Source organism: Myxine glutinosa, chromosome 4 (assembly GCF_964187855.1).
Source record: "Myxine glutinosa chromosome 4, kmMyxGlut1.1, whole genome shotgun sequence".
Classification (NCBI taxonomy): Eukaryota; Metazoa; Chordata; class Myxini; order Myxiniformes; family Myxinidae; genus Myxine; species Myxine glutinosa.
The window spans coordinates 207,991,580-208,002,262 of record NC_136264.1 but is presented as its reverse complement, the minus strand read 5'-3'; the positions used below and the strand labels follow the sequence as shown (position 1 = coordinate 208,002,262).

The 10,683-nt window shown below is 34.6% G+C and overlaps 1 protein-coding gene across 8 annotated transcripts in view; it reads left to right on the top strand.

Annotated features, from left to right (window-relative positions):
* The window catches only part of LOC137426021 (protein furry homolog-like), a 417,549-nt gene that overhangs the window by 69,656 nt on the left and 337,210 nt on the right, over positions 1 to 10,683 (top strand). For 3 of the 8 annotated variants that reach the window (XM_068114742.2, XM_078776942.1, XM_078776941.1), the window contains exon 1: positions 633 to 1,104. The exons of 3 other annotated variants lie outside the window; for them this stretch is intronic. In XM_068114742.2, coding sequence (XP_067970843.2) covers positions 771 to 1,104 — 334 coding nt within the window. In that variant the 5' untranslated portion in view covers positions 633 to 770. Of the gene's footprint in view, positions 1 to 631; positions 1,105 to 10,683 lie in introns of those variants that run through there. 2 more of the 8 variants (XM_078776945.1, XM_078776944.1) reach the window with 1 other exon arrangement.

The following is a 10,683-nucleotide window of genomic DNA, read 5'->3' as shown; positions in this document are numbered from 1 at the left end:
TAGTGTTTCATCCCCTCGATCCATCCTGCCCATTCATTGTACCATTGTTGTAACTGCTGCGGATCATCATCCTGTCTTACGATCCCTCCCCTCGATGCATCAGCGTCTCTGTGCCTGACGAGCTGCGCGATGACGTCACGCGTCTGCCCACTCGCCCGAAATAGCTCTCCGCAATCCGCATCTTGGGGCATCGCACGAGCCGTGACCGCTGGCTCCATCCGTCCCCGGCAGCAGCGTGTTCCGTCCGGGCCACCGCAGGGTGCTCGCTCCGGGCCACCCTAGCACGGGGGTGCGTTTGCGGCGGTCGGACACCGCGGAGATCCATCGTCACGGCTGACGCGGCGCTCCCTCTTTCTCCCTGGAGCACATCTCGAGCTTTGGGACCGATGTGCGCTGCCACACGATCGCTAATCTTCATTGCCTTTTGTCGCGTTGTTTTTCTTTGTGGAGGTCGGTCGACAAATACCTGGGAGCAATTCCGTGGGACTGGACCCTCTGGATTTGTGCTTCATTCATTTGGAGTGAGCTGGGTGTTTCCACCTCCATCCGGAGAGCGTGACCGCCCACCACTTGTCACTTTGTGTCGTCTCCGTGCCCCAAGTATCCGCCTTTGTACTTGAGCGACTTGATTGTACCCATCTTGTGGTGTTCCCCACGACGTGTTCGAGTTTTGCAGCTTATTTTGCATCGGAAGCGTTCACTGCATTGCGACCGGTGCCGTCGACTGGAGCAGCATCAGCACTTTGCTTGTGCCGTCGATTGAAAATGGAATGAAATGTAATCGGTCGAACCGACAGCGAGAGAGATACCTGCCATGTAACTACGCCGTCATCATTACCTGGTGTAAAATTTGTGTTCCTCTCCTCGGCTGCTCTCGATCGAAACGGGTCTTCAGGACTCCCAGTGAAACCGAAACCTGCCGTGCACTCGAATGCTGGCCGGTGGTCGGACGTCGGACCAGGTCCACCTCGAGCATCAGCACCGTGTCTCTCCTGCGGAAGGGCTGTGCGGAGCCGGCCGGCTGCCTCTGTGCTACCATGGCCAGCATGCACGATTCCGGCTTTTTCGAGATCAGCTTGAAGTCCCTGCTCAGATCCTGGAGCTGTGAGTACCTAGTAGTCGTGGACCTCTCGTCTTCCCCAACGTTCTCGTTCGAGAGTTGTTACATACGATACACGTGGAGTGACTAGATTATGCAGAGACGTCAAAAAGGTAAAACATGATTTGGGTAACTTCAGTGGCTTTGCATAATCTGGACACTTTGTGCCAAGACCTGGACTTGTCGGTCCTGTGTTATGAATCTGATAAACTGATGTCTTGGGCCATGACGTTGATCTGTGTGAGGGACATTAAGCTGGCTGTCGCTTCAGCAGTACTGGCTTTTGCATACAGTATTGTTACAGCCACTGACGTCAATTTAACAACGTCATTCGAGGGTAGCATAATTATGTATGGTGTGAAAACCGATGGTTTTGCACAATTTGTTTGTCGGTATGATCTTTTTATTTCTTTGTTCGTCTTTTCCTTTGGGAGGTTGGTCAGCGAGATCTCCACTAAGATGGTCATTTGGTGCAGGTTCGGCCATGTCACGATGCAACTTTCTCTTCAAATGCAAAAGTACTGTGACAGTTATCATGACTATATCCAAATATGGATCATGTTTTTATATCCACTAACAATCCATCGATCGAACCCTGCATCTATTTAACTATACATCCATCGAACCATACATCCATCTAACAATCTATCCATCTAACCATCAATCTAATAATCGATCCATTTCACCATCAATCTAACAATCTATCCATCTAACCATCAATCTAATAATCTATCCATCTAACAATCAATCTAACAATCTATCCATCTAACCATCAATCTAATAATCGATCCATTTAACCATCAATCTAACAATCTATCCATCTAAGCATCCATCTAACAATCAATCTAACAATCTATCCATCTAACCATCAATCTAACAATCCATCCATCTAACAATCAATCTAACAATCTATCCATCTAACCATCAATCTAATAATCTATCCATCTAACAATCAATCTAACAATCTATCCATCTAACCATCAATCTAATAATCGATCCATTTAACCATCAATCTAACAATCTATCCATCTAACCATCAATCTAATAATCTATCCATCTAACAATCAATCTAACAATCTATCCATCTAACCATCAATCTAATAATCGATCCATTTAACCATCAATCTAACAATCTATCCATCTAACAATCAATCTAATAATCTATCCATCTAACAATCAATCTAACAATCTATCCATCTAACCATCAATCTAATAATCGATCCATTTAACCATCAATCTAACAATCTATCCATCTAACCATCAATCTAATAATCTATCCATCTAACAATCAATCTAACAATCTATCCATCTAACCATCAATCTAATAATCGATCCATTTAACCATCAATCTAACAATCTATCCATCTAACCATCAATCTAATAATCTATCCATCTAACAATCAATCTAACAATCTATCCATCTAACCATCAATCTAATAATCGATCCATTTAACCATCAATCTAACAATCTATCCATCTAAGCATCCATCTAACAATCAATCTAACAATCTATCCATCTAACCATCAATCTAACAATCCATCCATCTAACAATCAATCTAACAATCTATCCATCTAACCATCAATCTAATAATCTATCCATCTAACAATCAATCTAACAATCTATCCATCTAACCATCAATCTAATAATCGATCCATTTAACCATCAATCTAACAATCTATCCATCTAACCATCAATCTAATAATCTATCCATCTAACAATCAATCTAACAATCTATCCATCTAACCATCAATCTAATAATCGATCCATTTAACCATCAATCTAACAATCTATCCATCTAACAATCAATCTAATAATCTATCCATCTAACAATCAATCTAACAATCTATCCATCTAACCATCAATCTAATAATCGATCCATTTAACCATCAATCTAACAATCTATCCATCTAACCATCAATCTAATAATCTATCCATCTAACAATCAATCTAACAATCTATCCATCTAACCATCAATCTAATAATCGATCCATTTAACCATCAATCTAACAATCTATCCATCTAACCATCCATCTAACAATCAATCTAACAATCTATCCATCTAACCATCAATCTAACAATCCATCCATCTAACAATCAATCTAACAATCTATCCATCTAACCATCAATCTAATAATCTATCCATCTAACAATCAATCTAACAATCTATCCATCTAACCATCAATCTAATAATCGATCCATTTAACCATCAATCTAACAATCTATCCATCTAACCATCAATCTAATAATCTATCCATCTAACAATCAATCTAACAATCTATCCATCTAACCATCAATCTAATAATCGATCCATTTAACCATCAATCTAACAATCTATCCATCTAACAATCAATCTAATAATCTATCCATCTAACAATCAATCTAACAATCTATCCATCTAACCATCAATCTAATAATCGATCCATTTAACCATCAATCTAACAATCTATCCATCTAACCATCAATCTAATAATCTATCCATCTAACAATCAATCTAACAATCTATCCATCTAACCATCAATCTAATAATCGATCCATTTAACCATCAATCTAACAATCTATCCATCTAACCATCCATCTAACAATCAATCTAACAATCTATCCATCTAACCATCAATCTAACAATCCATCCATCTAACAATCAATCTAACAATCTATCCATCTCACAATCAATCTAGCAATCGATCCATCTAACAATCAATCTAGCAATCTATCCATCTAACAATCAATCTAGCAATCTATCCATCTAACCATCAATCTAATAATCGATCCATTTAACCATCAATCTAACAATCTATCCATCTCACAATCAATCTAACAATCCATCCATCTAACAACCAATCTAACAATCTATCCATCTAACAATCAATCTGGCAATCTATCCATCTAACCATCAATCTAATAATCGATCCATTTAACCATCAATCTAATAATCGATCCATTTAACCATCAATCTAACAATCTATCCATCTCACAATCTTTCTAACAATCCATCCATCGAACAATCAATCTAACAATCTATCCATCTCACCATCAATCTAATAATCGATCCATTTAACCATCAATCTAACAATCTATCCATCTCACAATCAATCTAACAATCCATCCATCTAACAACCAATCTAACAATCTATCCATCTAACAATCAATCTAGCAACCTATCCATCTAACCATCAATCTAATAATCGATCCATTTAACCATCAATCTAACAATCTATCCATCTCACAATCAATCTAACAATCCATCCATCTAACAACCAATCTAACAATCTATCCATCTCACAATCAATCTAGCAATCTATCCATCTAACCATCAATCTAATAATCGATCCATTTAACCATAAATCTAACAATCTATCCATCTCACAATCTTTCTAACAATCCATCCATCGAACAATCAATCTAACAATCCATCCATCTAACAATCAAACTAACAATCTATCCATCTCACAATCAATCTAACAATCCATCCATCTAACAATCAATCTCGCAATCTATCCATCTAACAATCAATCTAGCAATCTATCCATCTAACCATCAATCTAATAATCGATCCATTTAACCATCAATCTAGCAATCTATCCATCTCACAATCTTTCTAACAATCCATCCATCGAACAATCAATCTAACAATCTATCCATCTAACCATCAATCTAATAATCGATCCATTTAACCATCAATCTAACAATCTATCCATCTCACAATCAATCTAACAATCCATCCATCTAACAACCAATCTAACAATCTATCCATCTAACAATCAATCGAGCAATCTATCCATCTAACCATCAATCTAATAATCGATCCATTTAACCATCAATCTAACAATCTATCCATCTCACAATCAATCTAATAATCGATCCATCTAACAACCAATCTAACAATCTATCCATCTAACCATCAATCTAGCAATCTATCCATCTAACCATCAATCTAATAATCGATCCATTTAACCATCAATCTAACAATCCATCCATCTAACAACCAATCTAACAATCTATCCATCTAACAATCCATCTAACAATCAATCTAGCAATCTATCCATCTAACCATCAATCTAATAATCGATCCATTTAACCATCAATCTAACAATCTATCCATCTCACTATCTTTCTTACAATCCATCCATCGAACAATCAATCTAACAATCTATCCATCTAACCATCAATCTAATAATCGATCCATTTAACCATCAATCTAACAATCCATCCATCTAACCATCAATCTAACAATCAATCTAATAATCTATCCATCTAACCATCAATCTAATAATCGATCCATTTAACCATCAATCTAACAATCTATCCATCTCACAATCTTTCTAACAATCCATTCATCTAACAGTCAATCTAACAATATCCATCTAACCATCAATCTAATAATCGATCCATTTAACAATCAATCTAATAATCGATCCATCTAACCATCAATCTAATAATCGATCCATCTGACCATCAATCTAACAATCGATCCATCTAACCATCAATCTAACAATCAATCTAACAATCTATCCATCTAACCATCAATCTAATAATCGATACATTTAACCATCAATCTAATAATCGATCCATTTAACCATCAATCTAACAATCTATCCATCTAACCATCAATCTAATAATCGATCCATTTAACCATCAATCTAACAATCTATCCATCTAACCATCAATCTAACAATCTATCCATCTAACAATCAATCTAATAATCGATCCATTTAACCATCAATCTAACAATATATCCATCTCACAATCTTTCTAACAATCCATCCATCTAACAATCTATCCATCTAACCATCAATCTAATAATCGATCCATTTAACCATCAATCTAACAATCCATCCATCTAACAATCAATCTAACAATCTATCCATCTAACCATCAATCTAATAATCGATCCATTTAACCATCAATCTAACAATCTATCCATCTAACCATCAATCTAATAATCGATCCATTTAACCATCAATCTAACAATCTATCCATCTAACCATCAATCTAATAATCGATCCATTTAACCATCAATCTAACAATCTATCCATCTCACAATCTTTCTAACAATCCATCCATCTAACAATCAATCTAACAATCTATCCATCTAACCATCAATCTAATAATCGATCCATTTAACTATCAATCTAACAATCCATCCATCTAACAATCAATCTAACAATCTATCCATCTAACCATCAATCTAATAATCGATCCATTTAACCATCAATCTAACAATCTATGCATCTCACAATCTTTCTAACAATCCATCCATCGAACAATCAATCTAATAATCGATCCATTTAACCATCAATCTAACAATCTATCCATCTCACAATCTTTCTAACAATCCATCCATCTAACAATCAATCTAACAATCTATCCATCTAACCATCAATCTAATAATCGATCCATTTAACCATCAATCTAACAATCCATCCATCTAACAATCAATCTAACAATCTATCCATCCAACCATCAATCTAATAATCGATCCATTTAACCATCAATCTAACAATCCATCCATCTAACAATCTATCCATCTAACCAACAATCTAATAATCGATCCATTTAACCATCAATATAATAATCGATCCATTTAACCATCAATCTAACAATCTATCCATCTAACCATCAATCTAATAATCGATCCATCTGACCATCAATCTAACAATCTATCCATCTAACCATCAATCTAATAATCGATCCATTTAACCATCAATCTAACAATCCATCCATCTCACAATCTTTCTAACAATCCATCCATCTAACAATCAATCTAACAATCTATCCATCTCACAATCTTTCTCACAATCCATCCATCTAACAATCAATCTAACAATCTATCCATCTCACAATCTTTCTAACAATCCATCCATCTAACAATCAATCTAACAATCTATCCATCTAACCATCAATCTAATAATCGATCCATTTAACCATCAATCTAACAATCTATCCATCCAACCATCAATCTAACAATCTATCCATCTAACAATCAATCTAACAATCTATCCATCTAACAATCAATCTAACAATCTATCCATCTAACAATCAATCTAACAATCCATCCATCTAACAATCAATCTAACAATCTATCCATCTAACCATCAATCTAATAATCGATCCATTTAACCATCAATCTAACAATCTATCCATCTCACAATCAATCTAACAATCCATCCATCTAACAACCAATCTAACAATCTATCCATCTAACCATCAATCTAATAATCGATCCATTTAACCATCAATCTAACAATCTATCCATCTAACCATCAATCTAATAATCGATCCATTTAACCATCAATCTAACAATCTATCCATCTAACCATCAATCTAACAATCCATCCATCTAACAATCTATCCATCTAACCAACAATCTAATAATCGATCCATTTAACCATCAATATAATAATCGATCCATTTAACCATCAATCTAACAATCTATCCATCTAACCATCAATCTAATAATCGATCCATCTGACCATCAATCTAACAATCTATCCATCTAACCATCAATCTAATAATCGATCCATTTAACCATCAATCTAACAATCCATCCATCTCACAATCTTTCTAACAATCCATCCATCTAACAATCAAACAATCTATCCATCTCACAATCTTTCTAACAATCCATCCATCTAACAATCAATCTAACAATCTATCCATCTAACCATCAATCTAATAATCGATCCATTTAACCATCAATCTAACAATCTATCCATCCAACCATCAATCTAACAATCTATCCATCTAACAATCAATCTAACAATCTATCCATCTAACAATCAATCTAACAATCCATCCATCTAACAATCAATCTAACAATCTATCCATCTAACCATCAATCTAATAATCGATCCATTTAACCATCAATCTAACAATCTATCCATCTCACAATCAATCTAACAATCCATCCATCTAACAACCAATCTAACAATCTATCCATCTAACCATCAATCTAATAATCGATCCATTTAACCATCAATCTAACAATCTATCCATCTAACCATCAATCTAATAATCGATCCATTTAACCATCAATCTAACAATCTATCCATCTAACCATCAATCTAATAATCGATCCATCTAACCATCAATCTAATAATCGATCCATTTAACCATCAATCTAATAATCGATCCATTTAACCATCAATCTAACAATCTATCCATCTCACAATCTTTCTAACAATCCATCCATCTAACAATCAATCTAACAATCTATCCATCTAACCATCAATCTAATAATCGATCCATTTAACCATCAATCTAACAATCTATCCATCTCACAATCTTTCTAACAATCCATCCATCTAACAATCAATCTAACAATCTATCAATCTAACAATCCATCCATCTAACAATCAATCTAACAATCTATCCATCTAACCATCAATCTAATAATCGATCCATTTAACCATCAATCTCACAATCTATCCATCTAACCATCAATCTAACAATCCATCCATTTAACAATCAATCTAATAATCGATCCATCTAACCATCAATCTAATAATTGATCCATTTAACCATCAATCTAACAATCTATCCATCTCACAATCTTTCTAACAATCCATCCATGTAACAATCAATCTAACAATCTATCCATCTCACAATCTTTCTAACAATCCATCCATCTAACAATCAATCTAACAATCTATCCATCTAACCATCAATCTAATAATCGATCCATTTAACCATCAATCTAACAATCTATCCATCTCACAATCTTTCTAACAATCCATCCATCTAACCATCAATCTAACAATCTATCCATCTAACCATCAATCTAATAATCGATCCATCTAACCATCAATCTAATAATCGATCCATTTAACCATCAATCTAACAATCTATCCATCTCACAATCTTTCGAACAATCCATCCATCTAACAATCAATCTAACAATCTATCCATCTCACAATATTTCTAACAATCCATCCATCTAACAATCAATCTAACAATCTATCCATCTAACCATCAATCTAATAATCGATCCATTTAACCATCAATCTAACAATCTATCCATCTCACAATCTTTCTAACAATCCATCCATCTAACAATCAATCTAACAATCTATCCATCTAACCATCAATCTAATAATCGATCCATTTAACCATCAATCTAACAATCTATCCATCTCACAATCTTTCTCACAATCCATCCATCGAACAATCAATCTAATAATCGATCCATTTAACCATCAATCGAACAATCTATCCATCTAACCATCAATCTAACAATCAATCTAATAATCAGTCCATTTAACCATCAATCTAACAATCTATCCATCTCACAATCTTTCTAACAATCCATCCATCTAACAATCAATCTAACAATCTATCCATCTAACCATCAATCTAATAATCGATCCATTTAACCATCAATCTAACAATCCATCCATCTAACAATCAATCTAACAATCTATCCATCCAACCATCAATCTAATAATCGATCCATTTAACCATCAATCTAACAATCCATCCATCTAACAATCTATCCATCTAACCAACAATCTAATAATCGATCCATTTAACCATCAATCTAATAATCGATCCATTTAACCATCAATCTAACAATCTATCCATCTAACCATCAATCTAATAATCGATCCATCTGACCATCAATCTAACAATCTATCCATCTAACCATCAATCTAATAATCGATCCATTTAACCATCCATCTAACAATCCATCCATCTCACAATCTTTCTATCAATCCATCCATCGAACAATCAATCTAACAATCTATCCATCTCACAATCTTTCTAACAATCCATCCATCTAACAATCAATCTAACAATCTATCCATCTAACCATCAATCTAATAATCGATCCATTTAACCATCAATCTAACAATCTATCCATCCAACCATCAATCTAACAATCTATCCATCTAACCATCAATCTAATAATCGATCCATTTAACCATCAATCTAACAATCCATCCATCTAACAATCAATCTAACAATCCATCCATCTAACAATCAATCTAACAATCTATCCATCTAACAACCAATCTAACAATCCATCCATTTAACCATCAATCTAACAATCTATCCATCTAACCATCAATCTAATAATCGATCCATTTAACCATCAATCTAACAATCCATCCATCTAACAATCAATCTAACAATCTATCCATCTAACCATCAATCTAATAATCGATCCATCTAACCATCAATCTAATAATCGATCCATTTAACCATCAATCTAACAATCTATCCATCTCACAATCTTTCTAACAATCCATCCATCTAACAATCAATCTAACAATCTATCCATCTAACAATCAATCTAACAATCCATCCATCTAACAATCAATCTAACAATCTATCCATTTAACAATCAATCTAATAATCGATCCATTTAACCATCAATCTAATAATTGATCCATTTAACCATCAATCTAACAATCTATCCATCTCACAATCTTTCTAACAATCCATCCATCTAACAATCAATCTAACAATCTATCCATCTCACAATCTTTCTAACAATCCATCCATCTAACAATCAATCTAACAATCTATCCATCTAACCATCAATCTAATCGATCCATTTAACCATCAATCTAACAATCTATCCAT